Source organism: Hippichthys cyanospilos, chromosome 20, assembly GCF_059441005.1.
Source record: "Hippichthys cyanospilos isolate Australia breed blue-spotted pipefish chromosome 20, RoL_Hcya_1.0, whole genome shotgun sequence".
Lineage (NCBI taxonomy): Eukaryota > Metazoa > Chordata > Actinopteri > Syngnathiformes > Syngnathidae > Hippichthys > Hippichthys cyanospilos.
Window position 1 is genome coordinate 2,520,045 of NC_142388.1, and position 25,116 is coordinate 2,545,160.

The 25,116-nt window shown below is 41.4% G+C and overlaps 1 protein-coding gene across 4 annotated transcripts in view; it reads right to left on the reverse strand.

The window, feature by feature from the left end:
- The window catches only part of sash1a (SAM and SH3 domain containing 1a), a 142,303-nt gene that overhangs the window by 32,043 nt on the left and 85,144 nt on the right, over positions 1–25,116 (reverse strand). For 3 of the 4 annotated variants that reach the window (XM_088403331.1, XM_088403330.1, XM_088403334.1), the window contains exon 2: positions 7,110–7,238. In XM_088403331.1, coding sequence (XP_088259457.1) covers positions 7,110–7,238 — 129 coding nt within the window. Of the gene's footprint in view, positions 1–7,109; positions 7,239–13,916; positions 14,401–25,116 lie in introns of those variants that run through there. The other variant, XM_088403333.1, reaches the window with a different exon arrangement.

The window sequence follows — 25,116 nt, forward strand, 5'->3', positions numbered from 1 at the left end:
ACAGCCAATTTTGAAATAATTAATTAAATGAGCGGTTGTTAAATTTGCCCAGCGTCAATGATGAGAAATGATAGAACTGAATTTGACATGTTAAACCCAACAACATGCCCGCATAAAGGAAGTGACATCTGTGGCGTTGGGCGGCTGGCGGCTGACCTTTTATCACAAAAGAGGAACTAAATCATTTCAAATGAACAGGAAAAGAGAAACGAATTTTCTTCCAGATGAATCATGGCGGAGCACTCAAAAGGAAACAGAAGCTAATATCGCCTTCCTAAATATGCTTGGATTTGATTGCTTTTTTTCCTCCTGTGTGACAATGAGTCAGGACGTAAGGGTAGCGCCGTACTCCATATTTTGAAGTCCCATTATCCCGTCTCTCAGTTTCGGCCTTGTTTTTTTTTTTTTTTTCCACGATGCAAACCAGGACATGTCAAAACAGCCTGCAAACAATTTGTCCAGACTGGAAAGGCCGGAATATTCCCTTAAGCGAGATGGCAGGTATCTGGCCATAAAAATGTCTTCCGATGGGCTGGCGGAGGAACAGGATGTGGTTTTAATTCCATTGCCAGGATTCGTGTCAGGAAAAGCTAAGAGTCATAGTAGAAGTAGAAAATACCAATGAATAAATATCAATACATATTGATGGAACACTTGGTAATAGGGCGGTCATTATCAAATATTTTATACTTGATTGCCAGCAGGAGGTGCTGCATTAAGAGTATGGACATTCAATCCAAGTATCAATTTAATACTTAAGTATCTGGAAATTAATGTCCTCAATATACTGAAGTATCAATTTAATACTTAACTATCTCGGACTGAATGTCCGGACTTATAAAAGAATGTGAAAATATGTCCCTGGATTTGAACGAGCGGACTCTTGAAAAAACGTGAAAATACGTCCCTGGCATTGAATGAGTTATTTTAGTACCAGGCATTTTCAGACCCTCAATACAAAAACTTGAAAAAAATTGAGAAAATAAATAACTTGGATAGAAAGTCTTTAAAAAAATAAAATAAATACGTGAAAGTATGTCTTTGAGTGTGAATGAGTACATGTGTTTGAGGCCATTAAAATTCAAAGTTGTTTGCAAACTTTTGTCGGGTACTGTAGTCTATCTGGGAAGCAGAACTTTGCAAACGTCCTACAAAGCTATCTTTTAAACAACCTTGGCAGCCCGCCGAGTTGAAACTAGCGAGCTGCGCAACAACAACGTGCGCGAACAAAGAAAGTGAGGCGGCGTGAACAAGGTGAGCGCTCGCCGGCACATCACAGCCCGTCGCGGAAAGTGGCAGGAGATTGCTTGGGCTATCGGATCCTCTTTCATGCTTCCGCCGGCGCGCGACGGCAAAATCTATTTTTAACGTTAGCCGGCCGCGCCTTCAAAGCACGCCATCTGACGAAGATTCAGACATTTCGGCGCGAACGACAGATTCGGACCGCCAAGCTCCTCCCACTTTCATCTTTGACACAGACGGAAGCTTTGAAAGCGCGGAATGAAAAAGATCAGTGAAAAAAAAAAAGATCTGTGAGATTGACTTTGTAGTAGCGCGGGGCGGCGCTGTTGAAAAATTCATGCGAAAGCTTACGGGGTGAAATTTCGGATTTCTGTCAGAAGCTTTGCTGACAGACAAAAATCGATGTTTTGGCCGCGTTTGTTGGCGGGCGTGCGAAGGATAGTTCACACGAAACGATCCCGCGGGAGGCCGCGCTATCCTTTCCGCGAACTTGTCGGCATCAGCCCGAGATGTTGCCCCACTTACCTCGGCGTGAACCGGCGCTCGGGCTCGGAGAACACGCTGCCGGTTTGTTTGATGGCTTACGTGTGACTGAATTGATTCAAAGATCAGGTGAGAGGAGCGTAGCCGGAGCATGTTGGCCTTAATGAAGATCACGCTCACTGCACATGGGTCAAGCGGTCGCTAAATAACACCTTTCAAAAAGAAATCGATTGAAAACGAACGACGACAAAATACTTCAACCAAAATTGGAATTTGATTGTAAAATGTGTCTAAAATGCGATTTATTATTGTGTGTATTTTGGAAAGCGATGATCGATATTTAAGCCAATGTTGCGATGTTACTGGACAAATTAGTCATTTGAATTATAAAAAGTATTGTTAGAGTACTAAAAACATTTACTTTTTCAATGGATAGTCATAAAAATCATTGTTACTTGTTAGTTGCAACTAATATATATCTATATATATATTATATATATCTATATTATACTGTAAATAGATATTATATTATATATATATCTCTCTCTATATATATACATATATACTTTTTTTTTACATATTTTTATACATATTACTTGTTAGTTGCAACTAATATATATCTATATATATTATATATATCTATATTATACTGTATATAGATATTATATCTATATATATCTATATATATCTATATATATACATCTCTCTCTCTCTCTATATATATATATATATATATATATATATATATATATATACATACATACATACATATATATATATATATATATATATATATACATACTAGGGAAAAACACACTTTTATCCATCACAAACTAAAGACTTGAGCCGAACTGTGCTTCACAGCCGAATTTCCAGACCGTCTTGGAAATGGAGGCAGAAGTAGCCCGTGCGAGTGTTAAATTGCAACTGTTGGTCCAAGCATAACCGCAAAGCCCGGCGTCGGCAGGAGATGGCGCAACCCGTGCCAAGCTTGTAAGCGAAAGGTAGGCGGCTCTGCGGCAAAACCCGAAAGACCAGGTGGCTAGGTGGAGGCATGCCAGCTGGCGTGGTCTGACGAGTCCGGGTGGGCGAGGGCGACGTTAGCGCTCCGAGAGGAACAGGCACCGACCGGAAAGCCTGGTACCAGCACTAAATAAAAAAAGACGTTAAGCTGTGGGACCTGTATGGTGTGAATAGAGCACGCGGAACTGGCGGCGCAAATAAAAACACGCCAGTGTGATATGTTATCAGGAACCAGTAGTGAAACAAACAAACAAAACTCCCCATTGCCTTTTCTGTTTCAAATTCTGGTCATTTAGTGAGAACGGGCAAAGCCTTGCGGATCAACGTTATTTTTGCTATTCAAAGGCAAATACCAGAGTTATTACGGATTCCAATGACATAGTCACCTTCTGTGGGCCGACAAATAAACCACGCAATAAGAATTACAAATCTCACACCTGCTGACGGGTTATCTCAACACCGAAGGAGTGCCGACATTATTTGAAGAAAATCTTAACGTAACAAAAGAGCTGCGGGCTACGTTTCCATGCTAATGCCCCAAGGTGGGAAGAACAAACAAGCACCTGGAGTTTGCATTTCTTTCTTCTCCTCTGTAGTCGTAACCTCGTTGAGCTGACCCACTTTGACAAACAACTCGGCTCTGATGGTGCTTGCCTCGTGGCGAAGCAAAAAAAAAAAAAAAATCATATTCAGGCTCCACCGCCAAGTTCAAAACCAATCAGTGAACATTCCTGAGGTTAGTCCCGAGGCTTGAACGGTTTCATCACTTAACCCCTGTGCAGTATTTTGTCCCATCCTTTGATCTTTACACATCCAAGGGAAAGCATTGACAGAAGACACCAGGGAGCTGAAATTTCACCCAGATGGTGACAGCAGGTCAAAGTTTAACATGGCGCAAACATTTAGTTACACTACCAGAAGTGGGCCACCCCTTGCCGAAAATATTGTGAGTATGACGGGGAAGAAAATGTCCAAAAATGGTCAAAATTTTACACAAGCTTAACAAAAAAATTAAAAAATACAAGCCTACAAATAAACGGACTTGATCAAATATTAATCAAAATTTAATATAAAATAATGATGATATTGCTACTGGTTTGGTCTGTAACATTAGGGGGAGAGAAAAAAAAAAGAGGATCATTGTTTTGCAAACTAAAAGCAAATATTTTTGGATTCAACACAAAGATAATCAAATTTGCTTTCATGGAGGATTACAGTAATTGGCTCCTATTCACTTTTGAGAATCTAAATTCCAAGATTTGGACAATTATAAATAAAAGAAGATATTCAATTCCAAACTATTGATACATTTCTGATGATTTTTACACTTAATTATTGCAACTCTCAATTGAAACATGACGGACTGTGTTTGACTTTAAGAGGGTCCCGGAACGATTTGGTACTGTCTACATATCGAACCCTATTTACAATATGGAGCTTTAACATCTTTCTGTATCATCAGCATATCGGTAAAATTCCCATCTATATTATAAGACTGCTGGGAAACGTTGCAGGCTAGCGCTAATCCATAGGTCCCAGTTCCCTAAGGGGATGTTGATCTACCCCCTTTGTTAGCAAGCTAACATGAAGATAGAGAGAAACAACATGCTGGGGGGCCCCGGCAGGAAGTGGATAGTGATCTTTGAGAGGTTCCATCATCGGCTCTAAAGAGGAGAAGAGATATGTTTTCCTTAAACGGCCATGGCTGTATTCATGAGAGGCCCCCTAAAAGGCCTAGCATTGTGCGAAACAAAACAAAGCAAAAACAATGTCCTAACGCAACCTCCACCATAAACATTAGTGGAACATCAACACCATCCATCCATCAGTCCATTTTAAATACCTCTTATCATGCTATCGCTAGCTACATCCTGATAGCCAGTAAGTCTCGGAGCCATTGTATCAAATATGTGGACCGCTATCTCGCTACCGATAGCCAAAAACAGCAACCTGTGCGCATTGAGTATGATAAGCTTGTGCTTTTTTTCATTGACGATGAAGGTTTAGCGTTCGTCAGTTAGACGATGCAACACCGATCGCTCATATTTCTCAAATTAGGAGAGCGATGATTTCATTTAAACGAGACCGGAAGCAGGACAATAACCGGAAAGGGAGCCACGGTCTTCTTGTAGCCTTTACAAGTCTTTGGCCTTTCGAATAAAGGCCTTGTTCCTCTTGAGTGCCGCTTTCTAAATGCCTCGCCATTATCATAGATTCCCGACATTGATTGTGACCTTCTTTACCGCCGTCAATCCACAGGCAGACAGGTGTGTGGCATTCAAGCTATTACGCTCTTGTTTCAAATTACAAGACCCCAAAAGGAAAACCGTGATGCCTTCCGAGCAACAGTATTGTATCAAAGTTATTACAGCTGCAGATACTGATTTCATGGGCATTTAGATATTGCAGTGAAAATTCTATCAAACAATCGAGTATTCGGTAAGTGCTAGCATTGCTAAACCCTGTTTAGCAGGCTAGCAGCAGACTTCCACTCTCTCGAAACATTTGTGACATTTTATACAAATACAAAGTGACCACAGTAGCAATTTTTGCAAGCTAAAAATACATTTGCATTTCACAGATGTGTTAAAAAGTGATCAGTTGGAACGGTAACTGGATCAGCTGAGTCACTAACATCCATGTAACTGCCTTTGAAAAGTAATTTGATGGCTCTGGCCTGCCACCAATGCTGTTAGCTTTCAGTGTTTCCCGTGACTATTAGCGTTGCTAGCTGCTAACACCGGAGCCGCTGCTAATCGCTGGGAAAATGTGCTGTAAAAATATAATTTCAGAATCATTAAATCTCCTAAGGATTTTTGGGTAGCAAAATTAGCAATTGAGGCATTTATGCACGTTTGTTATTTGGGAAGGTAAGATTTGTTTTGAGGTCGGCCTTCTCATCGCGACGGCGGCGTCTTACTGTCATGCATCGCATCAACACTTGTTGCTAAGGTTAGCTTGACTTCCTCCTGGCAGCGTATACTAAACACACGGGTACACGAGGCAGAAAAAAATTCCTGGAGCGTTTTTTTCAACGGAGGTACCGAGGGCTTGTTTTTGTAAAAACTGCCTCACACTTTTAGAAAAGGCATGAAGTAAAATCAATAAAGCGTGGGTTGATTCCGCATGTTTTGAGAGAACCTCAATGAGGTGTTGTCTCACCCTTGCTTCCTCCCGTCTTTTTCCCCTCCTCTCTAAATTTTGCTGCCAAACTTCGCAGAGTGGCGTGAACAGCTGCAGGCTCTCAAATTCAACTCTCCTCCTCTTCATTCCCCTCATCGCTTCGCCCCAGTCCGCATCCTCCGATTGCTTCCAATCCACCGGTTTTGTCCGGCGTGGATGAAACTGTTTCAAATTATCTTCCTGCAATTTACAATGTGACGAATATTATATTTAACTCAGGGCCACACAGCGAGAGCAGTCAAACAGATTCATAAGTGTTTCCGCCGTCAACGACTTTGCATTTCATAAATGGCGGCCTATGTTCACACAGCCGAATCCACAGAATTAGGCGCCCCCATAAAAAGCAAAAAATAGTGACCGCATGAGTATCGAAGAAAAGTACAAGGATGCGGATCAACCAATTCAATCACGTGCAGCATGTGTGAGCAATAACTGAGTCCAATATTGCGTCACGCGATCAGCATCTGGAGGTCAGCCCTACACATTTTTGTACTTTCACCACGGACCTCAAATTTGGCAGATTCCATTTTTCACTTGGTCCCTGCAACAACCTACATGACTTCATCATTTTCCACTTAAACGTAATTCAAGACGGGGCTTCCCAGCTTTGACACAATGGAGGAGCGCCAGCATGGGTCATGGATGAAACGTGACCATCATAATAAAATCGTAATTCAATTTTTTGGACAGAGCGCTGGGAGCAGTCTATCAGCCACGGATGCTTGATTACGCAACGTGTTATCAGCGTGAGTAGAAACTATGGAGTGAAGTTGTTTTCATTTTAGGCGCTCAAAAAAAACTGATGAATTCAGCTAGTATGCAGACATGATCTCTGTTAGACAAAATGTCTTCTGAACTACGAATACAGATTATGATTGACCTTAGAGGATCCACTGTACTCGTTTTGTTTACATGTGGGCTTTGTGGCTAGAACACTATCAGACAAACAACCTTTGTAGCAGCACCCGCTGCATTCCTTCATATGTTTGCATGCTACTAGGCAACCGGAGGTGCCCCACTACCCCACATCCATGTGAAAGGGGCAACCCGACTCTCCTGTGAATTCCCACAATCGCCACTGTGTTGAGTACGCATCCTGCTTTTGGGTCTCGTCAGACCACAGATATATGTAGCTGCTAACTGGCATACATCTGAAATGAGTGACAGTGTTTGCTCACCATGTCAAGCTCCTGAGACACTCGTCTTTTGCGGAGCTCCTCCATACGGTCGCTGACGTCGCTGAAGCAGGTGTTGTAGTATTCAGAGTATTCCTGAGCAAGGTCATCTATGTTGCCCAGTGAGCCATCCTGTCAAATGAAAGATAAAGAGATGTTTAGCCTCAAAATATTCAAAAATGACTAAAACTCCATACACAATGATGCTTTTATGGTGTTTAACTTCTCGGGCATGTCAACCTTAAAAGAACACATTGGCCTACGGAAGTGGGGTCAAAAATGCCATTCAGGGTGATGACGAATTCATGACATCATTCAATCCCAAAGACATTCTTTTCTGTGTTTAAAGAGTTTGATGGAGTTAACTTATCAGTCCCTTACCCCCCCAAAAAAAAAGAAACTTAGGAAAATGCTGTTGCTTCACGCATCATTTAAACACTTTCTACGAAACCCAAACATGAGAGGCACGCACACGAGACCGTGCGTTGTCGCTGTTGGGTAATCACAGCACTGCTCATCAACACAAACAGAGAAGTTGTGATTACATTTCACTAAAAGGTCAGAATTGTTTGAATTGTTTTGAATCAGACATCTTTGTCAAGACTGCCGTTTGTTTCCAGTGCCCTTTCCCTCCTCAGACGTTTACGAACCCAAAATCAAAACACCGTCTTCCGCTTTCTGGAGTTCGGATCACACAATTCCTGTCATTGTCTGGTGGAATTATATTTTGGGTTCCAGGGAGGAAAGTGTTCTCTGGCTAAGCCCGAAAAAGAATATGCCAAGTAGGTTGATGACTAGACGTTCGGAGAACCTCTTGTCCATCGTTAGGATTTGAGTTCTTTAGTCAGACAAAGGAAGGAAGGTTTCCTGAAGAAAGTGTTCTACGGCTAAGCCCGGAAAAGAACGTGTCAGCTATGCTAACAACTAGAGGTTCTTAGAACCTTTGGACTTCATCAGGATTCTTGAGTTCTTTTGACAAAGAGAGGAAGGGTTCTCCAGAAATGTGTTTGAGAGGAAAGGTTCTTGGGGAAAGCGTTTTATCACTATAACCAAAAATAATTTTGCCAGCTAGAGGTTCTGAGAAGCTTTAGTCCTTCTTCAGAATCTGGAGTTCCTTTGACAAACAGAGAGAGTAAGGGTTCTCAAGGAAAGTGTTCTTTTGCTAATGACAAAGCAGAGGTGTGCAAAATCGGTCAGTATCCTGCATGTTTTCCAGGTTTCTCTCCCCGAGACACCTGATTCAAATGATCAGTTTATCGTCAAGCTCAGCAGAAGCCTGATACCGATCCTGATGTGGACAGATTTGAACACCCCCGGGCTAGAGCTTCTGAGAAACTTTAGTCCTTCAGATTCTTGAGTTCCTTTGAAAAACGGAAAGGGTTCTCCAGGAAAATGTTCTAACCCTAAAAACAACGTGCCAGGTATGCTAACAACCAGAGGTTGTGACAAGCTTTCGTCCAGCTTTTCTTTATTTGTTTTGGTTCTTGGGGTTTCGCATTAGTACAAATGTAGGCCACCCTTAGCGACGCTAGCCCGATAAATATTCATCAGTGTTGATCTAATCTGTGCCAGGCGGACAACTAGCATTGAGTCACTCGGCGAGGGTCCGAACAGTCTCTCTCAGACGTCCTCAACTGGACTCCCTATGCGGGTGCCAGGACGCAGATGAATGGATCACTGTGAGTGGAAGTGAGGCTTGCCAGTGACACATGCAAACACAGGCATGGGGTCTTCTTTGCCAATGTGTGTGTGCGTGTCTTCGAGTGAGAGAACACACATTAACATGCAGGAGATTCCAAAACAACCCCAGGCAGACGCAGAGTGGCCTGAAAAGAACTTTGCAATCTCGTACCGTACATGGCAACAAATCACTGGATTACCTTTAGAAAAATTGTGACGCAAAGTCCTGAAGTGTTTGAGGTTTGGATAAGATGTGGGGTGGGTTTCGAACACACGCATTCGCTCCCAAGTGTCAAATTTGGCTGGCGGCAGGCCAGCTTCTCATTCCCGTTGGATGACAAAACCAGTTGTGCCCAAACACATGGTTCCAGCTGACGGACAATCTTAACAGGAACATTCCCCTCAGCAGTTTTGCTCTTCCTAGCAGTTTTAAGCCAGAAGTTCACAAATGGGGGGTACATGACACTTTGTTTCAAGTCATTTTTGTAAAATCCAGAAATCAGAAATCCACCGGTTAGGCAGAACTTAAAAAAAAAATAAATAGGAGGGGGAAAATCACTGAAAAAAAGGCTTAGAAGCAGTTTTAATGGAGACAATCAGGCAACATGCATGTCTGTCATTCTCCTACTTGGCTGCGGGCTAGATTAGTAGGTGTTAACCGTGATGGATTATCTTGATTACGCCAGCGAAAATAACAACTCCAGCTGTGCCGTCAATGTCGCCGAATGAACGTTTTTGACCGAGCATCACGTGTACATTCGATCCGGTCCGCAGAAACCTGAAAATCCTCCAGTGGATTAGGTTATAAGGGTTCAAACGGAGGGATCAACTTTGGTGGTGTTGGGTCTACATCTTGGTTCCGATCAAATAACTGCAGCCTGGGCAGAGAAGTCAACAGATCTCGGCTCGATTCCAATTTGATGCGAACTTAAATCTCAAAACTCAAATTCAGTTCGCGTAAAACTGTCTGTGACAAAATCTCAAGCAGTTTCTGAAAGACACACTGCTCTGTATGACGTAAATGTTCTCCACCCTCCATGAAAAGGGAGGGACCAACTCCCGATATTGACTTGGAACAATAAAAGCAACACCCAAGTCGCACGTAGGAATGCTTGCGTGTACACAGTCAGAAGCATGTGTCACTCTTGTATGTAGTAGGGCGGGGCCATGAATATATATACATACAGTATATACACCTTTTATTTTAAAGTTTCAAAAGATGTAAGCTAAATGAAAGGCTGCCCAGCAACACATATTTATGGCATATGGAAGAACTTAGTGCAAGTGAATGTTTGCAAGCCTCAGTTTTGATACATTGATATAAATGAATGGTCTTATCTGAGCTCCATTCTCCTTCAAATGCAGCTGATATTTTAAGAATGGAAAAAAAAAAAAGTCAGAAGGCCAAGTCGACTCTCCTCGCTTAATCAATTGGCCATGGAATTCCTCACATAGCATTCCGGCAACCGTGAATTCTTGCCTGAATGGACCGCTTACCTCCTTCCACGTAGGTAATTTAGGGAAGTTCCACACCTATTTAAAGCCTAATGAACATATCGGAACATGTTATGACTCATCAGGATGTCCGGCCAGAGACGAACACGGTAGATTTTGGTCGCCGTTTGAATATCTCGCACTCCATGATTGACACATCTTTAAAATCAGTTCTCCATGTAATCTTGACATTTTTAAAATCCAATAAGTTTAGGTCGCGTTTTAAATTCCCCATGCTAACGCTAGCACCTTTTAGTCAGCTATACACAAGCCATTTTTGAAAGTATTGTAGATTTGAAAAGGTAATCCCCACGTGGTAAAACGCTAGCTGTAAAGCTATCATGTACCTCCGGGTCAATTCTTTGGACTTACATTCCAGAACGTGTCGGGGTTCGGTGACGTTGAACGGCGGTATCCGTGGCATTGCCTCGCGACTGCTCTCTTATGGGAAAGAACAATGACAAAGTGTTTCGTATTATGTCGGCAGAGCCATGGCGGCGCGATCACTTTCACACACTGCGTAACTTGCGGACTGGCTCAGCCGGTTAAGATTACAGACGGCTGACTTGTTTTGTGTCGTATTGTACTAATGTTTTGTTCTGTACTGGCATGGCTACCCGTAAGCTTTAAACGTCACCCGACGTGGTGTTAGCATGAAAGTAAGATCAAGATCGTGACGCCGGGCGGAATCCTTGTTCTTGGAAAATCATGGCTTTTCAGGAGACCCCAGAAATTGCATTTAGCTTGGTCTAGAATTCCACAAAATGCAGTCGATGAGTCAAAGACAAGGCAGAAGATTGAGGAAGGTAAAACGAGGGGTCCCGACCCAGTTCTTTTGAGAGAGCTTCCTGAGGATATCCGTGGCGTGAACAGCAAAGCAACAGAGGAAGCCTGCAGGAACTGAGTGATGAGACCGGTCAAGGGAAGGGCGGTTAATGAAAAGTAAGATGGCTTGGCTACGCTCCAATGCTTGAGTCTACCGATCAGTTTGGTACGCTCTGTGAATTTTAAAGATAAAAACTGTCAACGTATCAAAAACAACCGCAGTTATCGACACATTTGAGAGTATGGTTTAATTTTTTTCAAACTGGCTCTCAATTGACAGGCAGCGGTTTATGTATTAGGAATCAGGTGAGAAACTCAATGCCATTTCACACTGGTAAATAATATATTAGGGTGAGAAAAGGACAAGCTTTTCTCAAGCTTTTTTTTTTTTTTAATCCAAAAATGCTTTGTCTTGGTCCTACGTTTAAATGTTTCAGCTACCGCTATCTGATATGTCCCGACTACGGAATGATGACTCAACTACCCCCATGGTACAGTGATGCGTTTACACGAGAGGAATCACAAAAGGATCACTTTGCCTGGCACATCCCAGACACAATCGATTTGAGTCTCTAAAGCGCTATTTATTCATCGGTTTACATGAAAAAAAAAAAAACAATATACGTAATATCACATATCTCTATTCAAACAGAATTCCCTGCAGGCAATAATGTTTTTTAAATCCTTAACCTGAAGAGATTTCTGACCTTATCGCTTAGCTGGAAACTTGAGGAGCAAAATCTGACGACTTTAGCGTTAGCCAACATGGTTGCCGAGGAGCAACATAAAGAAAGGTATCGTCATTATTTTTAAAAAGTATTGGTCAACAACTAACGCGCTAACACTTATTAAACTCCTACTCGCATTCCACAACCATCTGGACCTCCTTGCCGCATGCACGCAAACATTTTATATCCAGATGAAATGTAAAGGAAATGTGAAGTCATTAGTCGCAGGCCTTGGAAGTGAAACGCGGATAAGAGGAAGAGCGTGGCCAGCGTGAAGATGTTTATCGGGATTGATGGCTATCTCCACGAGTATGAAGGCTCCGAACCAAGCAAAACTAAACACATCAGCAACACCGAGTTAAGTCATTTCAACAGGCATGTTGCTAAACCCCAAAAGGTCAAAAGGTCATTCCCATGCGAGAAGGAAAAACTCATGTAACGACATTCACTTGCAAAAACGTTTTTTTTTTTATCCATAAATTCAATACCATGTATCTTTTGATTTATATTTTTTCATTAGGGTCGAAAATAGGCTGGTACCGAATGAGTTAAAAATTCATCAGGATTTGATAGAAGCTAGTCAGCATTTAAGGGCTACAAAAACATTAAAAAAAAAAACGTTCTGTTGCTGGCAACAAGAGAAGGAGGAAAAACGTCAAACCATGAGCACATCCTTTGCAGACATCTGCCATGGGAGCAATAAATCGGAATAAATTGGCCGGGTGGGAGCCTGCTATCCCATCTGGTGTCAAAGGTCAAGACAGTTTCGCCCCCCGCCGCGTTTGGCAACACAAACGCGGGACATTTATACACCATTCACATCTTCGGGGCCAGACCTAAGCAAATTAACACCTCTTGTCTCGACACCGAGCGGAAATGGCCGCAAACGCCTTTGCTGGGCTCAAACAATGGAGTAGTGTTTGGCACAAGTACGGGACATCCATGTTTTTCGTATGCAGCCATGTAATCATACGTTTTGTCCTCATTTTTAAATCGGACCTTTTACTCGTATTACTGTTCTGTATTAGTACAAAGTTGACTTCGTAGTTGTTCATAGTAGTCGAAAATGGCGCTGCTATCTTAGTACTGGAACATAATTCAAATAATACAGTGGAAAGGAGTTAGTATAACACAATATAGGAATGTGTTGCTTCATGTTCCACTTAATTTGCTCTTAATTTGAAAAGACTGCTCCTGTCATAGCTATTTGCATCCGTATGAATCTTAAAGACCTCAAATGTTTTGCAAAGGAGTCTCTAATACACAATTTAGCAATAATTCACGTTCCTAATAATTTGCTTTTAATTTGAAAGGAATGATGTCTTGTTCCTGTAAGTAATTGTGTCGACAGTGACAATTTGAATCTATACAAAACATAACCAAAGACAAAAGTACAATACTTGGTACAGGAATGACGATAACATAACTGAAGTTTCACAAAGGAGTCACTATAAAAACAATTTAGCAATGTGCTGCTTAATGTTCAAATTAATTTGCTCCTAACTTGAAAATGTTATGGAGTAAATGTTCCAATTAATTTGTTCTTAATTAGAAAAAAAAAATGGTTTTACCCCCATTTGACATACACTGAACTACAAAAAGTCGATTAAACTATCCCGATGAGGACAAATCAAACCAGTAGGTGGCCTTGAGCTTGATATCAAATCAATGCTGAAATAGCTTTAAGAAAAACGTTTTAAATGTTTTTTTTTCCATACACTTGAAATCAAGCTCAAGGTATACGTAGTAGTACAGTATGCAGTAGTATGGCATTTTAGGACAACTACTTGTGTCTGTCCTGTTTTTCCTCACAAGAACAATTTGATGCTCATTCAACGACATTTTTTTTTGTAATAGCTGCATGTCAGAGGCGTCCACGTGTTACGAAAAAATCCAAGCGTGGAATGGCAACAATGCAAGTGCAAGCAAAACACTTTTGTGCAGTTTTCACACACCGCTTTACAAACCGGCATCCCAGTCTGTAAACAAGACACCTGGAAATCACAGTCTTTCAACCCCACCCATAAATAAATAAATAAAACTGAATAATACCCCCCCTCCTATTTATTTATTTTGAACCTACCAGCATCCCCATCACGTCGCTCCAAAGTTGCGAGAAACTGTCGGAACCAGTGGCGCTGTCGACCCGGGCGAGCTCTTCCGAGGGGGGTCCAGTCCCCAGGTCGCCGTCCATAGTAGCGGTGTGGGGTGTCACGTTAATTTACGAAAAACCGTAAAAATCTGGGACAAAATCTTAAATTTATGTGTGTTCACAACAACACAGTTGGAACACTCCGAGGTGACATGGTCCGGTCCAAAGAGCTCCACGTAAAAGTCCAAGTCGACATTGCGATAAAACGAACCCGCAGAAGAAACTCCGAAAAGTAAGATGCAGGTAAACACTTGTTGCTTTAACGCTCTCACCGCGTGCTCATACGTGCGCGTTCAACTCGAACTTCCAAGGTTTTTAAAATGCAAAAAAAGGAAACTTTGTAACGTTCTTAGGGGGGCAAAAATCACACTGCGCGCGGGCGAAGGGTTGCAAAAAGTATCAGAGCAGTGCACGCATGCTTGGAAAGTTTCGAAAACACAGTGTAGGGGTGAGTGAGGGGGAGGGGGATGTTGGGGGGGGGGGGGGGGGGGGGGGCTAATCCTCCCAACAGTGCGCCTCCCTCTGCAGCTCTTTCCATCAGGCTGCATTCCCTCCCTCACTTCTCTCACGCACACTAAACAAAACGCACGTCCGGGACAGTTCATTAGGTACACTCTACCGGTAAACCGTGTTCCCTCGCTGTAACGCGGGTCACCTTTCGCTGCCTCGCTGTTTTGAGGATTTTTTCTTTTTTTAATCAGGGCTTTAATTTTGAGTGTGTAATCAAGCGCGATAAATCTGGGAAAACGTTTACGCCTGCCTTAGAAAACTATAAACAGTGTTTATATGGGGTATTTACTGGTTTGAAACAAAAAAAATGAAGAAAATACCACTATACACGCAATAGCAAGCCCTAATAAAACAAATAAATATAATACATATAAATATAATCACTAAAAACAAATAAAATAAATAATAAATAAGAGCATAGTGTAAAAACATATATATATATATATATATATATATATATATATATATATATATATATATATATATATATATATATATATATATATATATTAGTTTTTTATACAAGATGGGTCTCAGAAGAGTGTTGCCAGTATTATTTTTTTAACACACTACTGTAAACTACTTATTGACCTATCATGATGAGTCCTCACTGGATTCTCTATTTTACACAGCGGCAACAGCTGCCGAGTCATGTGACAGATGCCACAAGAGCCGCCCCGTCAAATGTACAATCCAAGTTTGTCCCCTCCGCGAGCTCCGGTCGTCCCTCGACCCCACATTTAAAAGTAGCATAACAGATGTAACAGACGAGATTAAAAAAAATAATAATAAAAAGACGAAAAATTTACCATCACATTCTTTCCAAGCTGCCATGCGAAAATCATCAAATCCTGCGGTAGAAAACTCTGTGACAAAACAGACACGCTCTGCTTTTATGATCTCTGTTAAGGAGGTCAGGCTTTCAGAACTTGTGTCCACTGTAGTGGACATTTGGTTTTGCTCTAAATCTTTGGACTCATTGAAGCTACCCGATTAAGTCCTCGTGTACTCAGTAGAGGACAGGAATTTTTCTGTCTTGCTATGACATTTTGGACACAAATGATTAGGTTGGGTCTCACAAGGATATAAAGCACTTTGGAAAAAAAAAAAAACGCTGTGCAAGCGATATGAATAACATTACAAAAGTAAACGCCACAAAACTCTAAAATGTCACCAGTTCTCATGCTGAGTCCTTTAAATCAATCCCAAAATAATCCATTACTTAAAAAAAAAACCTAACAAAAAAACAAAACGGAAGGATCAATACCTGATATTGAATGTCTGGAACTCTTAAAAACTGTAAAAATACATCTAAGAGCAAATGACTTAATAAGAAGACTTTTAAAAGTAGACATAGGAGGTTTAGCATGACAGAGGTCTGACTGCCATCTGCACAGCAGAGAAAGGAAATTCCATGATTTCTTAAGATGGGTCTCAGGGGAAGCTAATATTATGCAAACCACAAGGGCCCCAAAATTGAACCTTGTGGAACGCCATATGACAGTTGGGTAGATATGCGCTCAGAGCAACCAAGGCTAAGACAAACTATATCAAAGAAAACATTAAATATATGTATAGACAATCTGACATGGGCTTCGGGAGTTTTTTTTTTTTTTTTTTTTACATTTTTTTTCTTTAATGAAAGTACGAGTACTCCTGTATTTATTTTCTTGTGAAATTTGTCTCCTAGAGCAACCTCGCCATCAGTGAAAAATTAGCATACAGTTCAAGCGCCGGAAAGCCCATTTATAATTTCCTCTCGTCTGACAACATGACACCTCCGTGTGTGTGCCACACACACCCACGCCCACACACGCACACGCACGCATACAGAGTGGTGTTTGATGAGTCAACAGGCTTTCCTCCCTCCTCATTACCAGTCTGACCTCTCTGTTTGGGACACGGCAGGTGGGGGGACACCGGCTTGTATTTGGGTTGGGGGTGGGCTTCATGCCCTCCCGTGTCTGTGGAGCACAGGTTGGGTCTGACATCTTGATGGCTAGATGTAATGATGTCATGGAAACACACACACACGAGTGGCCCGTGCCGCACGGCTCTTGTAGAGGAAACAAAACCTCTTTTGTGTGACCATTAAAGGCCACCTCGTATCATTTCAAACTTCTCATACGTTAAAAAAAAAAAAAAAAAAACTTGGGGGGGTTCTGCCATCTATGTCAAGTCAAATGTGTTTCTAATAATGACAAATTGCGTCCATATAGAACTTAAGAACATAATAAGGAATTACTATGTTTAACAAAGGAGTCACTATCACACAATTTAGCAAAATGTTGCTTCATGTTTTAATTCATTTGCTCTCTATTTGAAAAGAATACTGAACTGTTCCTGTCACGTCAGTTGCATCTCTAATGACTCTTTGCATATGTATAACATTTAAGAAAATCAGACGTAAAACATTTTGCAAATTAGTTACTATATCACAATTCAGCAAAATATTGCTTCATGATCCAATTATGCTTCTCTTAATTTGAAAAGAAACACTGCCAGCTCATGTCACAGAATTGTCTCAAATGCATCTGCATAAAACATAAAGAGGGATCATGTTTAACACAAGAGTCACAATGAAAACATTTAGCGATGCATTCCTTCATTTTCCAATTGTTTTGCTCTCAATTTGAAGAGTCAAAAACTGTTCCTTTTACAGCATTGAAAAGCGTTAAATTAGATTTGCCCATACCTGAAGAAAGCCACTTACAATTTCACAAACCCATTGGAGGGCCTGGGGACCCACATGTACCCCATTTGAGAACCACGACAGTTATGTATCACGATATTTTATACTCATTTGAGAACCGCCATTATACCAAGACCAATTCTTCATGCTCTAGAGTAGGAGGAAAACTGGTATCGCCTGATTGTGATAGTGAACCTTGTTGTTGAGGTCAGTGACCCAAGAAGTCAAAGATAGTCCCTTGGGGAGATTTATGGGGGTGGTCAACACAGTAAAACTCCGCCGAAAGAAATGCCGTGCACTGACACATATGCATATATTGGATTCATGCACCATATTAACTATCACGCTTGGTTTTTCTAATACAAACAGAAATGATGCACACAGTTCTTAGCCTTATCTCCACGGCTTCTATGCGCACGTAATTGGGGTCGAAGCATTTCCTCATCATTAATTCAACTCGGTCGTGGGGTCAAAAGGCTGTTGGTTCTGAGGCGATTTCCTCCAAGGCGATATGGAGACGCGCACGCATGCGTGCGGATGCCCGGGCTTCCCACGCCTCGGAGGCGAGCCAAATTAGCATGACAACTCGTCCTTTTCCTCTGACCCTCCCTTGGCTGCAGTGCCGCCGTTAATCAAGCGCTTTTAAGGGGGGGTGATGATGGTACGCGCTGCTTGTTTTCAGTAAGGCAATCAGCTGGAGAGGAAATGTTCCTCAGAAAAAAAACAATAGAAAGACGGGAATTAGCAAAACACAGATGGGTTATATGACTACAAATCTGAGTTGCAATTGGACAACCAATTGATGATGCAATCATCTGTAAATATCGTTTGATAGTCAATAATTGCTTAAAGACCCAAAATGGTCCAAATGCTTATAATTTCAGCATCTCAAATGGAAATATTCTAAGTATCTTTACTCCTGCATGAGAGGAGATTATCACTGTGTTGAATCAAAATAAGACATTTGCAAAAATCCGCTTTTAATTTACAACATCTTTGCCAATTTTATGACATTACAAATCAAACCGCCAACCAAAATCATAAAATAATCTTCTGCAATGTCAACTTGGAAAAAAAAGGAGATAAAAATCAAATGACATTTTTGAAGCGATGTGTCCATTACCCAACAAAATAACAGATTAATACATCTCAATAATTGTGAGTTGTAGGTTGCAGCCCTACTCCAAATGGACTTGGGATGCTCGGAAAAAACAAACGAATAAAAACTAACAAATAAGTCAACGGGAAAAATAAACTAATAAGAATAGCTAGGTATGAATTGGCCATTGTAATGCCCCCTAGTGGCCAAGCGCCACACACTGGGAAAAGCAGCACAACATGCATTGAATTGAATAAAAACGTGTGACAAAAAACTGTTTTACACGCTTCAGAAAGACCCCCTTTCATGTCTTTATGTGCATCCATGCAACAAATACACAGCAAAGCAGAACTTCTGCTAAGCCCCGCATGGCATCATCACATTCTCCACACGGCGCCTGTGCAGACCACGTGTCCACCGATTGTGTTACGCCATTGTGAACGCCGGAGAGGCCAGATAGCAAAATCTCTCCCATCACCCGCGACAGAGGGGGACAGATGTTGTTTTGGGGAAAGTGAGACCGCAGAACTATGAGGACTGGAATTCTTTTTGAAAATGAGACTTGCAATGACTTGCAACATTTGGCGGTGACAAAATCTCACTTGTGATGTCATCGAAAATAAATGATGGATTTCTGGCTGGTCTACCACAAAACTATCACTAGTGACAATGCAAATCCAAATAAAACCTTAAAAAAAATTAGAGAGTCACTAATACAAATCAGCAGCAAGCTGCTTCATGTTCCAATTAACATGTTCTTTGAAAAGAAAACTTTACTGTCAATGTAATTACATTAGAAGGCATTTAATTAGATTTTATGATGCCTGCAGATACACTGTTATAATCTCACGTACCCACTGAAGGGCCTTCTTGTACCCCTGTTTGAGAACTCATACATCCATCTATTCTCCATAGCCGCTTTTCCTCACTAACTAAAATATCTCAAATAAGTCGTTTATCAGATTAAATCATGTACAAGCCAGTATGAATCTTATCACTTGCTTTCCTTAAGTGGGTCGTTTCACTTGGAACTGTGCTGACAATCTGTAGAGGGAAAATGCACACAGTGGCACCCCCTTCTGGTGACACGCATGTCTGCAGGGCAATGAGCACCGCTATGAAAACAAATAAAGCCTGGTCATATTATTGTACACCTTGCAGAAGTACCCCAGGCATTTTATTTATTATTAATATTATATGCACTAAAAAATGCATATATATATATATATATATATATATATATATATATATATATATATATATGTATACACACACACACACACACAAAATAGATGAGAAACTTCTGCCGCTTCATATGCAAATGACAGATAAAGACATTCAGCAAAAACAAAAAAAAAAGAAGAAAAAAGTCATTTGGCCGACTTCGCTGCCTCCTGTGAGCCAGATTGCATTTCCCAAGCATCCACATCCTGCCTGCCGCACGTCCCGCATCCGGTGTACAGACAGGAAGAGCGCCCGCTCGCTTCTTTAATGCAGGTGATAAATCACATCAAAAATACATTTAACGCGAGTTATTTGGCTTTGCGTCACAATTATAGAAACCATTAAAATTATACAGAAATGTGGTAACAGGATGCACAAATGTGCCATGTGCATCAACTGGAGCAGATTAGACTCAATTTTTATCTAATAGTGTGACAGAAGCATTTGTTAAGATGATAAATGGACTTTACTTACAGCTTAGCAGTTAGCATATAGCATGGTATCACGACATCTTTGTGACTTTTCAACGTCTTCAAAAATGTACATCATTACGTGGGTGCCACCAAACTGAGACACGACAGTACCGATTTTCAGTTTCATTTTCTTTGCACTTCACTGTACTCCTTGAAAAGTAGTTGTGCAACCACATATTTTGATTGGGTATTTGTCTTTCATTTGTATTCATTTCTTATATATATATATATATATATATTCATTTTAATAAATTAGACAGTCTTTATATGCAGGTCATTGCCCTTGTCAGAGACATTCTTGCAGTCCCTGACAGCTTAGCGCTGCGGTCCCTGGACAGGAAGAGCACACGCTCGCACCATTCAGTAAATCCCATCTAAAAATATCGTTAACCCACATTGATAACTAGTTTGGTGGAGCGCGTCTTCACTCTGCCTTGGCCCGGAACAAATGTGCATAAATATGGGCGACGCTGGGTTATAAATGAGACGCTATGCAAACCCGAGGGCCGCCGCCGGCTGCTGTTTGGCGTGGCCATGTGTAATTAGCGGCGCAGCTCACACACAAGCGGCAAAACACACACGTGATATGTCACACACATATGCAAGAATCAACAAATAACCTCAAAAGACCCTTGGTCGAATACACATCAGTTAATCTGCAGTTGCTTGTACTTTTGGCCCTCGAGACATGAGTGAAATTCCAAATAAAGAACTGTCTCTGATTGATTGGAACTTTTTTTTTTTTTTTTTTAGTGTGATGCGTGTGCATAGATAGATAGATAAATAGATCTAACAGCCTGTTAATGCTCGATCTTGATAGATAGATAGATAGATAGATAGATAGATAGATAGATAGATAGATAGATAGATAGATAGATAGATAGATAGATAGATAGACATAGATCTAACAGCCTGTTAATGCTCGATCTTGACAGACAGACAGACAGAATACACATATATGGATGGATAAAATAAAATGGACTTCTCTGCTAGCTTAATGCTAACAAAGTGTGAAACACCATGTATAGGCTAACAAACAGCATCTTGTTGCGTTTACATATTTAATATGATGAAATATTCATTTGAAATGTCACTTATGGGATGTGAGGAGCATCGGTTTACAAACCCCAACCTGCACAACACGCCAGCCCAAATAATAAATCTAACAGCCTGTTAATTCAGCCTGTTCACAATAATTCAGCCTGTTAATTCAGCCTGTTCACAATAATTCTCAACAATTACGGATTTGAAGCAACCAGCGTGGCTGCCAAAACATGAACGACAAGCGCACACAACACACAAACAAAGTTGCAAGCTCAGCCCAACGCAAGCCTCTGTCCGCTTTCACAGGAATGTACGCCTCCGCGCTTCAGTTCCAGGCCAGACCGTCCCTGCTTACACCGACAAAATATGAACCCGGTGGCATGGCGTTGAGCCGCAATGAAACAAGACACCAAACAAATCTTGTACTATTTTCCTAATTGTGTGTATGACTTAATATTTTCTCCAAAGTCAAATAAAGAAACCAGTACACATAAGTAGCGTACAAGACATGACGCCGAAGAATGAATCACAGCTCTGTATTAAATATAAACTCCAGACGACAAAAAAACAATCTAATTAGCACCCCTTTTTGACTCTTAGTGTCTGCTAACATGTGATCACACACAAACAAGCCTATCAAGAGACCAGGACACATGGAGCCGTCTGTGGTCATTAGCGCTGCGCTACTAATGATTGCCCTTCCTGTTTGGGTCCGAAGCCAGCCCGATGCACCAAATAAATGAGCCTTGTCTGCGACGGATCATCCCGCCCCCACCAGCTCGTTGGAAGAGCGGAGCTCTTCTGCAGCCAAGACGACTCAGCGGGACCAGGAGCCGTATAAAAGCTAATAAGGCCGGCGAGATTAAATGCAGGTTGACTTTAGGGTACTGATGGCTGCTTGCCTGAGGTTGGATGGGGATATTAAATGGTGGAGAAAACAGGTTGGGACATGTGAACTGGACAAAAAAGTGCTGATTTTTCAGGTTTTACAATGTTGCCGTATTTGTGTAAATTGGAGTACCACAGGGATACGTTCCACACCCACTTGCAATTGGTGAAAATCTGTATTATAGAGAGACCAGGGCTGATGCGGTTATTAGGCTAACTTTCACTAAAGGGGATATTAATTTACCTTAAGTAACCTCCTTAGTACCAGCCTATTCATTTGTGTCCACTGCAGTGGACATTTGGGGTTAGTGTTAGCCTAACCCTAACCGCATTATAAGGAGCATAGAATAGAAGCTACAGTAGTGACTGTGTTTGCGTTATACATCCACTAGATGGAGCTGCGCTAAAGGGATTGCCAACTAATTCAGATAAATCAGTCAAACTGTATTAAGAGACAATGAGAAAATAAGAATTGATTTGATGTACTCTAAGTATAGTTTATTTTGAAGGATTGGTTGGCTTCCTCACAACAATAGACTACAGTGGCTTGACAGACAGCACGTCGTTCCATATGTCTTGCAGCACTTCTAAAAAAAATAAAAAATAAAAAAACAACAAATCATGGCGTCTGGGTTTGGACACCCCTGCTTTAAAGCCTCATCTGTACATCGCTACATATTTTTAGAAAGCACTTATAGAAAACATGTTTGCTCAAGATGATTAAAAAAATCTCCAAAAACAACCGGATGGCATATGGACCCTCATCAGTCATCATCAAAGACTTTGGAAGGAATGTCTGAAGACTTTCAAAGTCACGGGGACAAAAATAATGCATAACAGCTCCAAAACCATTCCAGACTTCAATCCATAGCTTGTTTTAGAAGTCTGCTAGTCTTGCGATCCTCCAAAAACATCCATAAACCCAACCAGCAGGGACAAGGTCCCTCTTCATGTTTTTACAGAAAAAAAATATCAGTGGTAGAAGACAAAGGCATGAGTCACTCCTCACGAAGGGTCAACAAGGCCCCGAGGGGGCTCCCAGAAACGGAGCTCGGTCAAAACTTCAACCGGACTCCAGTTTGTGTCGCTAACAGGTTTGAACCCCGAGGCGGGCAAAACGGAAGCCGTCGAGTCTGCAGCGAGGACAGAAGACTAAACGGGAGATCCTGCTGATGGATGCTGGGCCTAGAGGTCAAAACTGGGGGGCGTGAGCGTTTTTTACAGTCCGCGGCTGGAGCAAGAGCGCCCCCTGGGGCGAGGCTGAGAAAACACCCCAGCTGCACTACATTTGGCCTTCAAACTCGCACACGCTGACAAATGTTTGGCCTGGAGTTGACCGAGCGTGTCTGAAAGAACGTTCAAGAATTCAATTTGGTGTAAAAGCAGACTCTGCAGTCACTTCCACACTTTTATGTGTTTACTAGCCTTTACTTTTACAGCCGCATTAAATACCCACCTCTGAGTGAGACGTTAATGGGAGGCGGCTGAAAAAAAGAAAAAAAAAAAAAAATCAACCAAGTATGATTCATTCCTTGCTGCCAGGCTCTCCATCTTTTAACACCTCAACAGAGTCCGTAACTTTTCCCTGACACATGAACAGGTTCGTGCCCACCAGTGCGCACGTGGGCTGCCGCTTGTTGGCGCCCACACACACTCGCAGTTCACACACTTTTGATCCGTGTTCACGGATGTGGATTATTTGATTCAGTGGCGACCGGAAAGGAAGCTGTCCCGCCATGCGTCGAGTCTTCTTTTATGGATCAATGGCCGCGAGAATCACAGACAAGGACGAGATTGTGTTCAGCGGCCCGGATTGAGGCCACCGTCGTCGCAAGGTTCCGGAAGGTTGTGAAGACTATTCGATACCTCAAATATGAATTGTCAGCCGGAATTTGGATTCTGAATCATGGCTTGGTCTAATTAACGTTTTGCCTTTCAAATTAAGAGCAAATTAACGAACATTTGCAAATTCTAGGTCTTTAGAGACGGTGTATAGAATTTAGTGCTGTCTAGTGGTGGACTAAGAGAATGCAATGATTTTGAGACCACATCTTCACTGTCCGGAGCAGTTTGGTCGAGTACAGTTCTTCTCTATGTTTTGCAAAGCCACCTAGGAAAGAGAAAACCTTTCGCATCCTCCCCACTCACCTCACCGACTAACACAATAAATTGTACAAGTATACCAAAAACGTTCCTTTTTTAACATTACCAAAAGAAAAACGAGATACATCAACTTTCAAAAATCTACTTTTTTTACAGTGTGTATACACAGGTTACACAGGTTAGTCCAAAACAGAAAAAAATAACCAGGCGCATCAAAATGCATGAAATAATTTAAACATATGACAATCAATTTTTTGCAATTTCACATTGGGAATAACAAAGCCTTTTCCCAAGGTTCATCTGCATCCCTCCTTGTCCCCCCCCCTTAAAAATCTTGAAAATTCCTCATATGTCTCATTGTCATTAACAGAGAGCTGCTCTGAAGCAGTTGATCAAATTTAATTGAAAATAGTCAATATGTGATGCGTTTTCGCAAGATCTTCATCTTTGAAAATTGAGATATATTCCAATTTTTTATTTAATCCCCTTTAAAATGATTTTTTTTGTTTTTTTTTGATAGAAGTAGCTAAAAAAACAACAATTTTGACCTTTTGGCTACAAGGAAATGAAAGTTGAGACCCGAAGGAGCTTGTTTATAGAGAAATCCCCAAATGATCCAAAATATTATCACATACAAAACTTCCCTGATTGATTATAATGTTTAATAATTTAGCAAAATAATTTGAAAGCGCCCCCGGATGAAAAAAAATCCAGACACCCCTTGCTATCCCATTTCTAGCATCCAAATACAAATTGTCACGGTATAGCAGCCATTTTAAACCACGAGCTACGTACAGTATGAAAGGGCCTATTAATGACATGAAGCCAATGACGCAATTGGCCGACCATCCAGCAGAACCTTTGAGGTCATGGTATTCGCAACAATGAGAGCGCCAGTGCTGCTTAGCAAATCATAGCAGAAGAATAAAAGTGCGTTGTGGTCCAGAGAGAAACAATGACGTGGCGCGGACACGCGTCCACAATGAAAACTGAGATGGAATACGTCTTGGGATGACGCGGAAAGCGTTCTCGCGAAACAACGTGCGCCAGTGTCCGGCGTCTTTGGAAGCGTGCGCGCATATGAAGGCCCTGCATTGT